The 17,513-nt window shown below is 42.3% G+C and overlaps 1 protein-coding gene across 3 annotated transcripts in view; it reads right to left on the reverse strand.

Moving 5' to 3' along the window:
• The window catches only part of GLRB (glycine receptor beta), a 186,260-nt gene that overhangs the window by 148,082 nt on the left and 20,665 nt on the right, over positions 1 to 17,513 (reverse strand). For all 3 annotated transcript variants that reach the window (XR_009755190.1, XM_061552206.1, XM_061552207.1), the window contains exons 2-3: positions 10,662 to 10,837; positions 3,157 to 3,183 (exon numbers count right to left, since the gene is read on the reverse strand). Coding sequence is in view for 2 of the 3 variants with exons in the window: in XM_061552206.1 (XP_061408190.1) it covers positions 3,157 to 3,183; positions 10,662 to 10,786 (152 nt within the window). In the remaining variant the exon portion in view is untranslated. The remainder of the gene's footprint in view (positions 1 to 3,156; positions 3,184 to 10,661; positions 10,838 to 17,513) is intronic.

Here is a 17,513-nt window from a genome sequence, read left to right on the forward strand (position 1 = left end):
AAAGAAACAACTCTGATAATGATATGCACTGTCCTTGAAGTTGATTGGTCCACACCCGAGACAGCTTTTCTTAGAGCCTAGTCTCCATTGGTGTTGGACCAGATGACGCCAAAAGGCGTACAACTCAAAAACAACGCACTATCAGAGTGATAGTGCGCTGTTTTTGAGTTGTACGCCTATCATTATAATTATCAGAGTTGTTTCTTTTTGTTTGCATTTTGACTGCTTGTGTTATGGTTATTGCAAACATGATGCCTTGTATAAAAGTGTCAGTTTTTGTACCAGTTGAAAGGGTAAAAACCTATTACCACTGTACACTTTATTTAGTGTATACGATTTAAAATCTGCCTCACAATTTCTAACATATTCAGGTTATAATAGAGTTGAAAATGCATATTCTTTGGGTCTTTCGGTAAAGCCATGTAGATAGAAAAAAAAATGTCGACTGAATTCCCCTGGCCAAATCTGAATAGAATATGGCATCTTATTTTTATAACTACGTGGTTTTACCGAAAGACCAAAATAATATGAATTCTTGCAGTCACGAAAGCTTTAATTCAAGATTGAAAATTAATATTATGTATAGACGTATATGTGTACTGGTGTTAATAGCAAAATCCACACTGCTAATATTTGGCAGATTAACTTAGCATGCAAAAGTTATATTGGGTAATTTTACGTGATTACCCCTTTGTTGTATTCGTGAAGCAACATGTAACCCATTTAAATGTTCTGCAGAGAATTCCACGTTCCAAGGATAGATTTAGCCATTAACCCGAGTGCCTAACTCTGCCAGTGCGTAATACCTGGATTATTTATAACTCAAATAATTGTCAAGATACGATTGTCTGAACATGTCCCTGTACTAATAAAAGTGGACACATGTGCCCCTTGTGCTGAGTGGAAGCTACATTTGAACCTCATGGTGGTACCCTGGGGTACCATAGAACTCCGGCTTTCGCATAATGTCCGTGATGCAGTCATTTTTAGTCTGTTGATGGTCGGCGATGCGGCAATCAACTCATCTCGACGAGCTGTACACGATGCACTGTGGTATATAGAGCGTTCAGGGTTTCAGCGCAATCGTCCTCGCTGCGTTTCAACATCGCGGAGTAGCACTGGTTTCGGATTGATTGGTACCCCAGTTGTGGAGTTAAGTACACCCGTAGAAAAAATAGCATCCCAGAAATAAAATATTTAATTGCCTTGGCCATTTTGTATTATTTTGTACTTCGGGGTACCGCCATAAGGATCATTTGGCCAAAACAAGTCGCACCTCTGAGACATGTCATGGCTTGCTTATGTTTTCGGCTTGCTTATTTAAATTGATGAGGCACAAGCCACAGAAAAAAACAATTTGAATGTGCACAAGCCACAAAGACAATTTCAAGGCCACAGTGCACGCACCTGGGGTCAAGGCACATTATAGATTTTGTGTTTTCCTATCAGTATTGAAGCGAAGCAATGTGCAGGGAAAGCCTGTGTGCCCTTAGCATGTCCACATTTGCATTGCCATGTTTGAGGTTAAGCTGATGAAAGAAAATGATCATGAAGATGTGGCCCCAAGATTGCTTCATTGCTATAGAGCAGTGGAGCAAATGCAGTACGATAAAAAGCATGTGGCCATGGCAGTTTGAATGTTCAAAGCAAAACTCACTGAACAGTGTCCAATGTGCATAGGAACGGCTTTATGCAAAATTCAATACCTGTTCGTGATTGTAAAGAGTCTGATGGTGGTTTAATCATAATTACGTGCCAATTATGAATCTGCTACCCTTCATGTAAATCCACACCTGGTCTTCAACCACATTTTTTTTATTTAACAAAACGCAACTCGGCGACTGCAACGACATCGGTGTGAAGCATGCGAGGGTCTTGCTAGATGCACGTGTTTTATATTCTGGAGAGGCTTTAGCTAACAATGTATTCACTTCAAAGGGTCCTGGATACACCCATGGGGCCAGATGTTGTTGGGTATGTCTTTGTCAGTGAGAATAGGTTTTCCCCTTTTTTCTGGAAACAAAACAGGTGTTAAGATGTTAACACCAAACTGAAACCTTTTACAAGGAATCATGTCTGCATTAATCACAATACTTGTGGTCAGAATGCAAACAAAAAACATACTCTGATAATATATGCATTGTCTTGGAAACTAATTGGTCCACACCAGAGACAACTTTCTTTCGAGCCTTGTCTCAAACGGTGTTAGACCATATCACGTGTCCTGAGGTCGCTCAACAAAAAACAAGGTGACTTGTGCACAGGCTGACACATCGATACGTGCTGCATATGTAGAATATAAATGGTGTGGACAGGGATAGTGGTGGGGGCAGGTTTAAACATGTCATTTGCTCGTTCAATCTGAGGGCCTATAGGAATGTGAGCTTCCAAGTATATTCAGCCATTCAAATTATTCTTGTTTCAATTTCTGGACCCAAATGCATCCAAATTCCTGCTATCTTTTTTTCCTCCATTTAAATGAATTGTGATGAGCAGAACATGTTAAACAAAAGTCAAACGTATGAGAGGAATTGTGAATAATGATGCGTTCCACCTAAATTAGACCTCATTGTAAGTTTTTAGCGAGCACCCATCACACCAGAAATTTGGCACAGAGAGGTGATGGGGGTCAAATTGAAAACACGCTTGACTTTCTCTGCTTCCCCATGGGAAATAAAAATAGACACAACTACTCGTGATTTCAGGCTGAGTTAACTTAGTGACTTTCCAGGTGGGTTATACAAACCAATATCTAGCACTTTATGTCGCCAGGAATTTAACTTACTGTGCTTTTATAACGAGTAGCCTTGTGACCAAAGCATTGCTCCACACACACACTGTGGGGTGATGTGATTGCAGGATACAACTAAAATGAATGGCCAAAAAAAGTAATGTAATTCATTACAACGATCAGGTCTGTGGCAATGTAATGCATGTCATTGTGTGTTGTATGACACACTACCTCTAAGTATATAACAAAGGCTGGGGCAAATGACACATACAATAGGCGACACTTTGCCCATTCTAAAGCATCCATTCTCTGTATGCACTTAACAGCACCTTGCACACAGCTCACATAAAGCGTGCCATATAAAATGGCTTCCACACCAGAGGCGCATTTACGCGGCGGTGAAAAGTGCATAAACAAAGACTCACCGAGCCAGTGTGGTCTTTGTGGTTGAGCTGTAAAGTGCAGGAAATGATAGACGGGTTAGAAATAACAGCAGCATTTAGCATGCAAAACAAACAACCGCGGGTTTTCTTCCATATTCTGCAGTGAATAACATTTTACAGAACAGTAAGCAGCAGTATTGGTTGCATTGTTTTAAATTCAATGTGCAGCACTAAGCTCAGTCTCCCAGTGATATCTGCAATGATATTACAAACATTACACTTTTACATTTGTTTCCCATCAATATAATTCCTCCTGCATCTCGCATTTCTTTAAGAAATTAATGACGTTTGACATATACATCTGCTCAATGACTTTTGAAATAGATGAGAATACCCTAATTAAAATAGCAAATGACTACTGAGTATTTTTAAATGGAATAGTGTGCATGTCATTGACCCTCTGGGGTAATTTTCCAGGGACTAAATGCCAAATTTCCATGGCAGATCCATTGTGTGCTGTACCCATTCTTGGACCATTCCTGTCCTGATGTGTGTAAGCAGACCGATGATAAGTCCCACTGAGCTATGTAGATCTTTTTTTCAGAAGCGACCTGGCCACAAATTATATCTCAACGAAGGGGCTTATCACGTGGAAATTTATCTCAGCCAAATACTCTAAACGCATGTTTCTAAATGTGGAGGGGGAAAAACGAAGGACGCGGAGAAAAATCCATGCGACCACGGGGAGAACATGCAAACTTCAAATATGCAACAGGCGTCAGGGTTGGGATTGCATCTAAAACCTCCTGCATACCAGCTGTACCAGGAGAGTACCAAATTAGTCGCGTACTGAACGTATCAAAGTTCTGTTGTATTAAAAAGCAACAGTGCTAATAAGCAAGGAAAAGGTTGAACCCTGCGATAGCTTGCCCATGCCACTGCTGACCGAAGAGCGCTAGAAAGCTATTCCAGAGGGTATTTTTCCCGACTAATCCAGACAGGCCAGGACATCTTGGAATAGTTATATCTATGGGACTTTTTGTTTCTATTTTGGTGTTTTTTTTACATCTTAACACCTGTTTCTTTGCCAGAAAGGGTCAAACCTATTTCTATTTTTCAACATCTTTGAAGAGGTATGAATCCTCACACTTTACAAGAAATACACGATTTGATGAACATGATTTAAACATAATCTAAACACGAATTAAACTATACATTATAACGTTTCAAAATATTGCATTCCAAATAATCCCCTTGTGACCTCACCTAGATTTATGCGAAGTGAAGATATGACCTCTTGAGGTCAGAGACTAGGCCACATATGATAGGGATAGAGAGAGGTTGGATGCTGGCGGGGTGGGATAATAGGAGATACAACTATACGCGATGGCCATTTATGTTGAGTGAACTGTAGATTAAAGCACTTCTAAGTCACCTTTATTCGAACTCGAAGGACAAGGAAATCATAAACACAACAGTGTATACATATTAAATACCACGCAATTGTAGAACACCAATATCACAATAAATCGTCATATCGTGCAAATTCATAACTTGTTTTGTTACGTCGTGAAAAATTACATCATCCTCATCTATACAGTTACTTCAATGCGTGACTTGGCTAAAAGCAGAATACACCAGCAAAACTCTGGTATGATGATAACTGTCCTCGTGAAAGCAGGAGTGCATATATTCAAGTGGCATGCAAGGTTCAATAGGGGCAGCCGTGTGCTCTGGTATGGGCATTTACCCACTGAGCCATGAGGCCCATCTCAATGTCGAGTTTTATCACTCTGGATTTCCTTCCACGTGGTGGTCGGGTTATTGGTTGACAGTGATGGAATGATTACATTCTTCACGCTATTGTGAAGGGGCAACATCCAATGATAGATTTGTGGTGCTCGTACGAACAGCTTATTTGTTTTGTGCAGTCAAAGAATGTCCGTCTGTGATGACAGAAATCGTCAACTGAATATATCAAATTTTATTTCACTTTTGACTTTGACAGATACTTGCAGTGCTAAGCATTTTCCACGTCAGATCCGCAAACAGCAAAATACCCATAAGTCTCACAACAGTTATAATTTTCTTCACTGTCTACAAAACCACGCTGCCTTCATACTTATGTTTGCACGTTGAACTTCGTTCACACCGTACATAGCCAACCGTGCTCGTCAGAGGTGGTGGGGTGGAAGGACAACAAACTAAACACACAAAGCAGTAACAAATAAATGCGTTTTAAATTTAGATTTAAAAGTGCCCAACTGCATTGGGTATAAAAGGTAAAGGTGTAACACTGTAATTGCTTCCTAACGCCACTGCTGGTGGAAGTTTCCTTCAAAAGAGTGAACTCTATCTAGGGTATCTGTTCTACCATTTGTTCCACCAAACATCACCTGCCGATTGAAGGACTCTGATGTACACATTTATTTACTGCTACTAGGAGGATGGAGATGGAGGGATTTAAGAGACCACAACTCTGATTAGCATGGTTGGATACATACTGTGCGAAAGAAGTCCAACATACATACACTGGCACCATCGCTTCAACTGCCGCGCCAGATGATGGAATCGAGCCAACGACCTCTGGTTTGCAAGTCCAGTGCGATAACCAATTTATCATGGCAGCTCCCTGCCTTCGTATACTATGCATAATATTAAAGTTAATACTTTAACCATATTATTTGGTTTGTTTAATCATCATTAGAAACACAATATAATACGTAAAAAATACCTGGATATGTCTGTAATGGGTTCAACCGAGTCGCAGACGTAGACTTTGGAGGCAACGCATTTTATTTAGTTCCAACACACAGGTTAATTTCCCCTTAACAGAATAACAACCTAAGGTGGTGACCACCCGGCTAACTACACTAGTTACTACATAACTGTTACTACGGACCCGGGACCAACAATATCTGCCCTGGTCCACGTGCTGGAAGACTCGTTGAACGGAGATCGTAGACGAAGGGTTTCTTTCCTGGGATGAACAACTCTGGTCCCTCTCGGGACTCGGCTGATATTCTCTATGGCGTGGCCGGCTCCGCCCTTGGCCACGTCCACTTTCCAGAACCCTCGGGAAGAATCTGGGTCCCAATCACGTGACCCCCCTAGCCCACTCTTGGGACCCCTACCTGGTCACGTGTCCTCCCGGGTCAACCAGAGTGCCATGGCCTCACGCAACCTTACCCTTCGGTCGGCAACCACACACCCTGTCCTGTATGGCCGGCACTGCGCTTATAGCATGGTGCCATCCAGCACTATTATCCAGCGCACACCGTGCCCCTCTCGGGCCGGTACTACACCCACGACATGGTGGTATCCAGTGATATCGTTACATCGCACAACGTGCCTCTCTAGGGCCGGTACTGTACCCACATCGTGGTGACATCCAGCGATGTCACTACACTTCTATTGTATAAATAAAGCATTCCCAGTTGTGCAAAGGGGGAAATGCTTGATTATGGCTTCATCGTGAATCTGCTGCATGAGCCCTCAATAGCTGGGATATGCCGCATAAAGTGAAAAACCAACTCTTTAATTGTTGTGTGTGTCTGTGTTTGAATATGTGTGGGGAGTGCTGGCGCACTGGTTACTACGCTTCGTTACAAACCCGATGACACAAGTTCGATTTGCACTCATGGCCAATGACAGTGGCGAATATTTTAACTGGTTCTGGGCCTCTCCTAGGTCGACTCAGCCTCAAATAAGTACCTGCTCTGGTGTGTAAACTTCCCCACTATGGAGACAAAGATGGCCGGGCGCGGTGCTGGCCACCCACCTTCTCATGTGCCATGCAGGCCTTCATTGATGCTCACAACCAGCACTTTCCCCAAGAGTCTGTTATGACTCCAAGGGGGATCTTTATATTTTCATTGTATGTGTGAGTGCAACCAACGATAACTTAATTGAGATAATTAAACTCATTACGTTGGAGAAAGTAATTTTATCACTGGTTGGAGCCTAGAAATGAATCCCAGAGGTGCTGACCTCTTTGCCGAGCCTGGACCTCAGCCCCCCTGAGCCAGCCAGCCACTCACACGCATAGCCAAAGTGTTCCCTGAGAAAAAAACATTTCTGCACCACGGCATTACATGAAAGTTAGGCTGGAAAATGTAACATCCCTTGTGGAACAGAGGGTCCACTGGTCGAGTACTAGACTCTGCCAGCAATTTAGAGTCTACATGGATTAATTGAGACTGCATCACGAGTGTGGGAGAGCAGGCCAAAGTGCTGTATTGAGGGACTTCTCTAGAGCTTTCTTTCGTGGAGCCTCTTCCACCAGCAATAGCGTGAGTACATTGCAGGGCTGCTCCATCGCCTTCTTTTTTACCACCACATGATGAATGATCTCACGTGACCTTCAATTGCGCACACGGTGTTGGAGTCACTGCGTCCTCCACTGTTGGCCCACATGACCTGCAGTCACTTAGATGACCCATAATGCGCTTTTGTTCAATGTCCGAGCTTTAGCCACATTGCGTTATTGACTACCTCTACACTCCGACTTGTAGTACGTTATCATCATTTGACCCGATTTGATAGAAACAAGTTAAGATTAGCGATGCTGACTCATGCTGCACACGTTGTACGAGGACACCTTGGTCAATCCACTGCAATGTAATAGGAATAATAGGACCCCAGATAATAGGAGTATTACCGGGCCCTATAGCTTCCATGGATAATAGGATTTGCAGGATAATAACGTCGCAGGTAAGAGGAGTTCTCATGTACACGAAAATGCATGTGCCTCCTGCCAAAAGATATTTGTATTAAGGTTTATTTTATTGTTACTCAGATTATCCCATTTAGCCAGTTTGCCAGCTCTTTTACAAGGTTGGATCTGTGTGGCGCGTGAGCACAGCAGCAACGGCAACAAAATAAATACAAACCATCAATATTGCGGAAAACGAGTACAGCATCCTTAAGGGATAGTGCACAACTCACAAGCGAGGTTAATAAAGGCCGTAAACGGAAACCCACGCAAATAAAAAAAACTGTGGATATGCAATATGAGAACAAGAGGCAGGAGAAACAAGTTAGGTACGGCTCGATAATTTAATATTTTAGTGACATAAAAAAACATGTGCAAGAGGCACGCAAAGAAGGTGAGTTACGGGAACAAGTAATCTCTGCGTTTTCGTTTAATGGGGTAGTAGAGAGAAGGAGTGATGGGAGGGAACCAAGCTGCAGATGAGCGGACAAGGTTATTCCACAAACGTGGCACAGCAAGGCAGAGAGACTTTTTGTTTACCAAACAAAGTTTAAGCAATTGGAATTTTTAGTCGGTATAAGGAGGCACTTCTGAGGCTACAAGAGGGAGCTGGAGGAACTAAGTGGTACTTTAGGTAATTGGCTGTGGATTTGTTTAAGAGGACAGTTAGGACAGCCCAGTGATAGTATCTCCGGATATAACTAAAAATAAACTATAAACTAAACAATTTTCATTTCACCAGGTAATGCCCACTGAGCTGTTTATTGCAGCCGAATACCTTGCACGCACGTTTCTAAATGTGGAGAGAAAAACCGGAGTACCCGGATGAAAATCCACATGACCAAAGGAAGAACATACAAACTCCAAATATACAGGTGTCAGCGTCGGGATAAATATTTGGCATGTTTAAAAAGGGATGAAATCTTTGATGTTAAAATGATCTGTTTCAGTTTAACACGTAGGCTTTCGCGACCAATATTATCCATCATAGACGTTTTTGGGTTAGATCGCGTAAATATAATTGTATTTGGCTGTCACCTGATGATTCTAGTTGTAATTACTGGCAAAACGTCGTACTTGAATTTTAAATGACGTGGGTGTACTCTCCAACACCCGGTGTGCTGTACTAGTAATGAATGGGCATTTTGTTAACGTGACAAACCTTACTAATTGGCTGTGTTTGAGTGGTGTAGGGTTTAATGACGCATAGGTATTTACGTGATCTGTTTCAATTTTCATGGCACAGATGTGACTGTGCAAGGTGGATGAAATAAACTTTTACTTTTAGATGACTCTTCTTTTTGTTATCATTTATGACCTAATAGGCACACATAATGAAGGAGACATATCAATTTCTGTATCCATTCTATAATAGAACTCACCATTTAACATGCCTTGACGTTTTTATTATTGTAAATAAGCATGCATCATGGCTCATTTGTGTGATGGAGACCGCCGATGTAAAAAATAATAATTAAAGTAATTTCCATTATGGACGTGGCATTTTCTTGGCAGTCACAATTTGCACGTTCACGCAACTGGGAACGGAGCCAAGATGTAGTTGCCAGATCTACTCAGGCAGGAAACCAATTAAAACCCCTCCCATTGCAAAGTGAATGCATGAATCAATTAAGGCTTCTGAGTTATTTGGTTTCTTGTATGAGTTTGCTCCGGGGTAAAATTGTCAATATTAACAAGCTTAGTTTACAATGCATAATTTACAGGTATACAAAATGTAACAATGGTAGAAAATGCAGTGCTACACTTATAGTTATGAAGAATATTAATATGAAGCGACCTGGCCACAAATGACACTCAGTTGAGAGTCCTTGTAGGCAACGTATTTGTGTTTTTATGTGACTGTCCTTACGTAGGAATATGACTACGTGATCTAACACAAGCTAAAATTATTTACATAAAAAACAAGCATGCAGCAATGGTCATGTATGTTGGTAATCCTTAACGAGTTGTTGATATATTCCACATTCCCATGGCAGGGACGGTCTAAAAAATAATCGCTATTTGCTTCCACAAGGAATCCTATCATAGACTATGGAGTGGAACAACATTTTTCAACCCCACTCAGAAAAAAAAGTTTGGTCCAGGGAACTGCCCTGAGGCCCCAATATTCACTGCGGTGGCGAGATATTAACTACCTCACCTAGTATAGAGGAGGTCGTGGGTTCGATCCTATCCTTAACGCCTGCATATTTGGAGTTTGCGTGTTCTCCCAGTGGTCGTGTGAATTTTTCTCTGGGTCCTCCGGTTTTCAGAAACATGCGTTTAGAGTACTTGGCTGCCACTATACATTCCCAGATGATAAGCCACTTCGTTGAGCCATCATTTGTGGCCAGGTCGCTTCTGAAAAAGAGCTGTATAGCTCAGTGGGCCTTTCTTGGTAAAATAAATGTTTAGTTTAGTTTAGTTCCCAATGGAAAACATGGGTGATTTGGCCAATACAACCAACACATGAATTGGGCCTAATATATTTAAGAATACAGGGCATGTAAATAGTGGATAATGGAGCACGAATGGTCTCTCCATGTGCACAGTGCTGCTGTCTTAGCACACCTGCAGGCACTTGCATGTGCGCCATGGCTCCCACAGACATCTCTTGTAAAATAGCCGGGCAACTGACTAAACGAGATAATCTGTGTAACAAATCAAATGCAGTTACATACAAAATTCGCAATTTTCAGATTGTGGTAACAGCCAGTTCCTTCCATGTCATTAACAATGATCCAACACATAGTGCACAATTCACAGGGCTCTAAATACGAAACTTTACAGTTCTGCAATGAAATGCAATACAAAGTAATTGGGTTCAACTTACAATGGGCAGTGGTCCAGTCCTTTGTTTTTGCCCTTGCCTTTCTTCACGTACTTCTTCACCGCATGAGATGCGTGCAGAAGCCCAAAGACCAGCACTGCCCAGATTAGTGCTCTCAGCACCGCCATCCTCTAGTGGACATCTAACGCACGGGATCATCCAGACAGGCTCAGCACCTCCTGCAAGAAGGAAAAAAAAAGCATTGCAATGCCATTGTGAAGGTGCCATCCTTCATTGCTATTTCGCAGTTTAAGCAAACACTCAGCCCCTCACACACTTTCATCAAACTCCCTGGGTCAACCTCCGCTAATGCAGAAGTGGCATCTTCTCTGGTGCCCCTGGAATATGGAAACGCCATTCCCCAGCCACCTGTGTTATTGACTTACTGTTCATGCCCAGTCTCAAGAATTGCTTCATCACTTCAGCCTATGACTGACTATTTCGTATCCAATGTGTATATATGTCGCAGTGTACACGATGCACACATTACACTGTTTCTGTGCAATGTCTTGAGACGCACCTGTACGCAGACGCTATACAAATCCAAATTGCATTATAATGCTTGCCCCAGGATGACGAAGCGAGTGATTGTTGGCCCGATTGTCATCCAGTCACACTGGCAACTTTGCTCCAATGACAACTTAAATAATGCAGTGAATCGAGAGAAATATCGAGCAATGGCGAAACGGCTTCTGAGTTCTTCCCGCACATCTGAAAGTGCACAATAACCCAGACGTTTATATCTCGACTTAAAGCTTTCGTGACTGAAGGAATTAATATTCTTGGGTCTTTCGGTAAAGTCACGTAAATAGGTTCAAAGAAAATAACAAAAAAATAACAAAAAACTGCGACGTTTCGATCGCAAATCAAGCGGTCGTCTTCAGGAAAAGGGGGGTTATCTTCCAAGGCAAACTGCGCCGACTCCTTGGTTGTGGCGCTGTGATCTGCCATTAACATGCTAATCTCTCTTTAACATGCTAATTTTCACCTGGCAGCCCTTTGATTTGTGGAAAACCAACCACCGTCAGGTTGGCTGTTCACCAATTACAGTGAGGGAAAAAAGTACTTGATCCCTTGCTGATTTTGTACGTTTGCCCACTGACAAAGAAATGATCAGTCTATAATTTTAATAGTTGGTTTATTTGAACAGTGGGAGACAGAATAACAACAACAAAATCCAGAAAAACGCATGTCAAAAATGTTATACATTGATTTGCATTTTAATGAGGGAAATAAGTATTTGACCCCCTCTCAATCAGAAAGAGTTCTGGCTCGCAGGTGTCTTTTATAAAGGTAACGAGCTGAGATTCGGAGCACACTCTTAAAGGGAGTGCTCCTAGTCTCAGCTTGTTACCTGTGTAATGGGTTCAATTTAGGCGCACACACTTCTTGGGAGGCAACACTCATTTATTAATTAACACAACGTTTACTCAACGGTTACTCTTACTCTACACATAGGGTGGTGACCACCGACCTACACTAGCTAACACACAATTGTATTTTAGTCTCTCTCCAGCGTGACCCAGCCAGGTGGCTGCTGGCAGTCCGCTCACTGTAGGTCTTCTCTTCTGGCATCTTCACGAGGTGTCTTCATTCTTCTCAGGAACAGCCCTGCTCTGCCTTCACACCACCCTTATATCTCGTCTCTCTCTGGCGTGGCCGGCTCCGCCCAGGCCACGCCTCCCTTCCCAGGCCACGCCTCACTTCCCAGGCCACGCCTCACTTCCCCCACCTCTGGGAAGGTCCGGATCCCTCCAGCACGTGACCCCCCAGGCACCCCCTTGGGGCCCCCAGCCCTCGTACGGGCCAACACAGTAGTGACCGTTCTGTCACTACACCTGTATAAAAAACACCTGTTCACAGAAGAAATCAATCAATCAGATTCCAAACTCTCCACCATGGCCAAGACCAAAGAGCTCTCCAAGGATGTCAGGGACAAGATTGTAGACCTACACAAGGCTGGAATGGGCTACAAGACCATCGCCAAGCAGCTTGGTGAGAAGGTGAGAACAGTTGGTGGGTTTATTCGCAAATGGAAGAAACACAAAAGAACTGTCAATCTCCCTCGGCCTGGGGCTCCTTGCAAGATCTCACCTCGTGGAGTTGCAATGATCATGAGAATGGTGAGGAATCAGCCCAGAACTACACGGGAGGATCTTGTCAATGATCTCAAGGCAGCTGGGACCATAGTCACCAAGAAAACAGTTGGTAACATACTACGCCGTGAAGGACTTAAATCCTGCACCCCCGCAATGTCCCCCTGCTCAAGAAAGCACATATACATTCCCGTCTGAAGTTTGCCAATGAACATCTGAATGATTCAGAGGACAAATGGGTGAAAGTGTTGTGGTCAGATGAGACCAAAATGGAGCTTTTTGGCATCAACTCAACTCGCCATGTTTGGAGAAGGAGGAATGCTGCCTATGACCCCAAGAACACCATCCCCACCGTCAAACATGGAGGTGGAAACATTATGCTTTGGGGGTGTTTTTATGCTAAGGGGACAGGACAACTTCACCACATCAAAGGGACGATGGACGGGGCCATGTACTGTCAAATCTTGGGTGAGATATATCTTGGGTGAGAACCTCCTTCCCTCAGCCAGGGTATTGAAAATGGGTCGTGGATGGGTATTCGAGCATGGCAATGACCCAAAACACACGGCCAAGGCAACAAAGGAGTGGCTCAAGAAGAAGCACATTAAGGTCTTGGAGTGGCCTCGCCAGTCTCCAGACCTTAATCCCATAGAAACTCTGTAGAGGGAGCTGAAGTTTCGAGTTGCCAAACGTTAGCCTCGAAACCTTAATGACTTGGAGAAGATCTGCAAAGAGGAGCGGGACAAAATCCCTACCTGAGATGTGTGCAAACCTGGTGGCCAACTACAAGAAACGTCTGACCTCTGTGATTGCGAACAAGGGTTTTGCCACCAAGTACTAAGTCATGTTTTGCAGAGGGGTCAAATACCTATTTCCCTCATTAAAATGCAAATCAATTCATAACATTTTTGACATTCGTTTTTCTGGATTTTGTTGTTGTTATTCTGTCTCTCACTGTTCAAATAAACTTACCATTAAAATTATAGACTGATAATTTTCATTTGTCAGTAGGCAAACGTACAACACCAGCAGGGGATCAAATACTTTTTAAATCCTTTATATTAAGTTCACTTGCTTGCTTGCGCGCTTACGACCGTGCAAATCTTTCGGTCGTTTTTTAACCCACTTCCCGTAATCCAATCGAGCTGACATTTTGCACACAGACTCGTGAAAAATGTTTTCCAAAATTTTACACCTTTTAGGATTTTTTTGTTTTATATTTAATTACCAATTGCTTAATGGTGGCAGACAATCATCTGACCCATAGGTGGCAGCCATCTCAAGCCAGAGGATGAGAGGACTCTAGCCGCCCGTTTCAAAGATCAATGTGGGCTGGGCTGTGGCCCATTGAACACGCATATAAAGGATTTATAGTGAAAAACTTTATTTTTACGGGTTAATTTTTTTCCCTCACTGTACATTACACTGGTCAACAAAAAAAAAGTTTTTTTCTGGCCTGGACTTTTGCAGCTGCTGATTCCAAATCTGATCTCAGATTTGCTCTATCACATCTCATTTTTATGCTTTCGGCATACCCCATTTTTATTGATATTACCCGAAATGAACTCTGTCACTTATGATTGCAAGTTGTTGCGAGTCAGTGACTGCTTTAGTGTTAAAATATGGTGCTGTATTTTTAGGATAGTGTGTTTAAAATATCATTTTATATAGATATCCACATTTATTTAATATTTTTCTTCTGCAGTTTTTATTGAAAATGCAATATTTGATATCTCAAAAACCTGTTGTGATAGACAAAAACTGATGCCAGCTTTGGAATCAGCACCCCAAAATTACCTTAAAACCGTTGGAATACCTTATTCCAGAAAAAGTGTGTTAACCAGTGGCTGCTGATATTTGGGTTACGCCCATTTCAAACCCTTATAAAGAGTTTGCCTTGGAAGCTAACCCCCGTTTTCCTGAAGACGACTGTTTATGTTGTGATTGAAACGTCATAGGTTTTTCTTATTTTTTGTTATTTTCTTTGAAGCTATCTACGTGACTTTACCGAAAGACCCAAGAATAAGTAACCCAGACGTGCCACGGTTGTCTTAAATTGGCCCATTAAACTAAACTAAACTTTTATTTTCTATTTTACCAAATAAGGCTCACTGAGTATACAGAAGCGACATGGCAACAAATGACAGCTCAACAAAGTTGCTTAACACATAAAAATGTATCGCAGCCAATTCCTCTAAATGCACGTTTATAAATGTGGAGGGGAAAACTTGAGGACCCGGAGAAAAATCCATGCGACCATGGGGAGAACATGCAAACTCCAAATATACAGCAGGCATTAGGGTCGGGATCGAACCCATGACCTCCTTCATACCAGGCGAGGTGGTTAACATCTTGCCACCGTAGTGCCCCATTGACAAGGCCATGCTGAGCCACACTTCATCCTCATTAAACATAGATACACGGGCACTATCCGGAGGAACTGCAGGGCAACGACATGTCGGTGTTATACGGCTAAATTACATAGCAGTGACAGAGCAATAACCATTAGACATGCGTGGTGAACCACAGAGTGACTGAGCAATGCCAGGGCTATGCTCTTGCAATTGTTCTATTCTTGCCCTATGACAGTTTTTCTCTTGCTATATGACCTGTGTTGGGCTGAAAAAAAAAATTAGGCTCATAAAAACGTGGAAGCATGTGAGAACCCCATTGAGATTGACAATATTGTTGCAAGCGATTCCTGATTATGGTAGGGATAGTTGATATTCGATTTTTTTTTTGGCGAGGCCACTTTGTAGATTCATGCCAAATATTATCGTCATTAACCCTCCACCACAGGAATTTTGGCGGAAAAATTGGCACGTAACCTAACCAGAAGATCCCGCCGCCTACGTTTTACAGTTAACATTTAATTTGCGGATGATTTTAAACCTTCAATTTGGGCTGAAACACAACATACTCTATATCCCATTGTCGACCGGCACCGCAATTACTCGAACACCAATCCCTACAGAATCACAGTCAGCAGTGGGAGGCAGACAACTGTGCCCAGCTGACAGAGTGACAAGCCAGTGGCACAGCCATTCTGTGGATATTGATGTCACCCTATTCGCGAATGGTTCTCATTGGTTGTTGGTTCGATAACTGATGCACAGTGGCTCTGCATTTATTCATGCTGTCTTTAGTTACTGTTGCCACACTGTATGTAGTTCATAAAACCCTTCTTTAACATGTATTTAACGCCACATTATTATATTAAACACTCAATTACTGGTTGTTGACTCAGCACAGAGGCGACTGTTTGTGAGCTACTGTGCGTTCAGTCATCAGCGTCATCGGGCAACCGTTTCATCTAGATGAATTGAAAAAAATGTGTAATCACTAAAACTGTGAATTTTGTGTACATTATTTGTGAGTGTCTATTAACCATATCTAAGCATTTTGGGGCTTCCCGGACAACCCTTGCTACCCACAGTAAATGCCCCCCTACAGCAAGCACACACATACCTCAAGGTAATTCTCGATGGCAAACTTATTTCTTTAGAACGGCGTTTTGTGTTTAGTTTGTTGTCCTTACCAACCCACCTCCGATTAGCGCAGTTGGCTATTCGTATGGTGCGAAAGAAATTCTACATACATACGTACGTACATTCAGATCAGGACTCAGGTTAACATTCCCATTGCAAACTTATATTCATTCCAACGTGGGAAGAAAAACACATCTAAATTATGCTGTCAACAAAGTGTGCTATTTTTACCTTAAATACTCCCTAATACAGATGGTAAAAAGTACACCATTGGGGTGCAGGTTATTGGAGCATACGTTTCACTGCATGCACGCTGGGTACAACACGGTAAGAGTTATGACATGTAGCAGAGCAACGTGGTCAGCAAAGCATTACATCTGCGCATGTTAACCTTTTCAGAGTCTCAAAGGCAGAACAAATGTTTCTGAAAGATAACGTGATGAAAACTAGCACTGAGTACTAAGTATGTCAGAGAACAGCAGGCGCAAAATACAACATCGTAATGCCCAACGGATTATCGACTGGATGTTTTGCAATATCTTCTGTTGTTGATTACACGGATAACTGTAATGCTGAGAGCATCATACGGCAATAATGATATTTACAACTGTGTGAATTTATGTCCCTGCAATAAAGTTTTTCACCAAAATTAAATTTTCAGCAAAACTTGTTGTTTGCTGTCAATATTCAACACATAATTCAAGATCAAGACTGGGGTTCAAGCGGTTAACGTACCGATCACCCACTCATGATTGATAATTACAGAATTATAATTAAACCTGAGTAAGATGCTACATTTCTGCAACGAGGGACACTTCCAAACCAAGCCTGTCTGGCCCTATAAGCTCAAAGCCAAATCAAACTGTAGTTATTTGGATCATCCCACCATCAGTGTTATCGTCACTCCACCAAATAAGAACTATGACTTCGGTTTGACTGCTGTTCCTGGTCAGTATAGAATTGCGACCATATTCCCCGAAGTTTACTTTACCTTCCGGAAGACGTGTTTTAATCTTCCGCGCTACATCTCCCCAATTTAAAGAAGTGCGTTCACAATGATCTTTTGGAAGATGGATCTCCACTGTACGGGTATCGTTGTTGAAACAACGGTGCACTTAAAAAAAAATCTCTGCCTCTTTCCACCCGGAAATATATAAATGGGTACACCGTAGTGAGACAATCGGCACGTGATGGGGTAACGCAGGGGTCGGGAACCTTTTTTGACTGGGAGAGCCATAAAAGCCAAATATTTCTAAATATATTTCATTGAG

The sequence above is a fragment of the Lethenteron reissneri genome, chromosome 16, assembly GCF_015708825.2.
Source record: "Lethenteron reissneri isolate LAM-NWPU_2019-01 chromosome 16, ASM1570882v1, whole genome shotgun sequence".
Lineage (NCBI taxonomy): Eukaryota > Metazoa > Chordata > Hyperoartia > Petromyzontiformes > Petromyzontidae > Lethenteron > Lethenteron reissneri.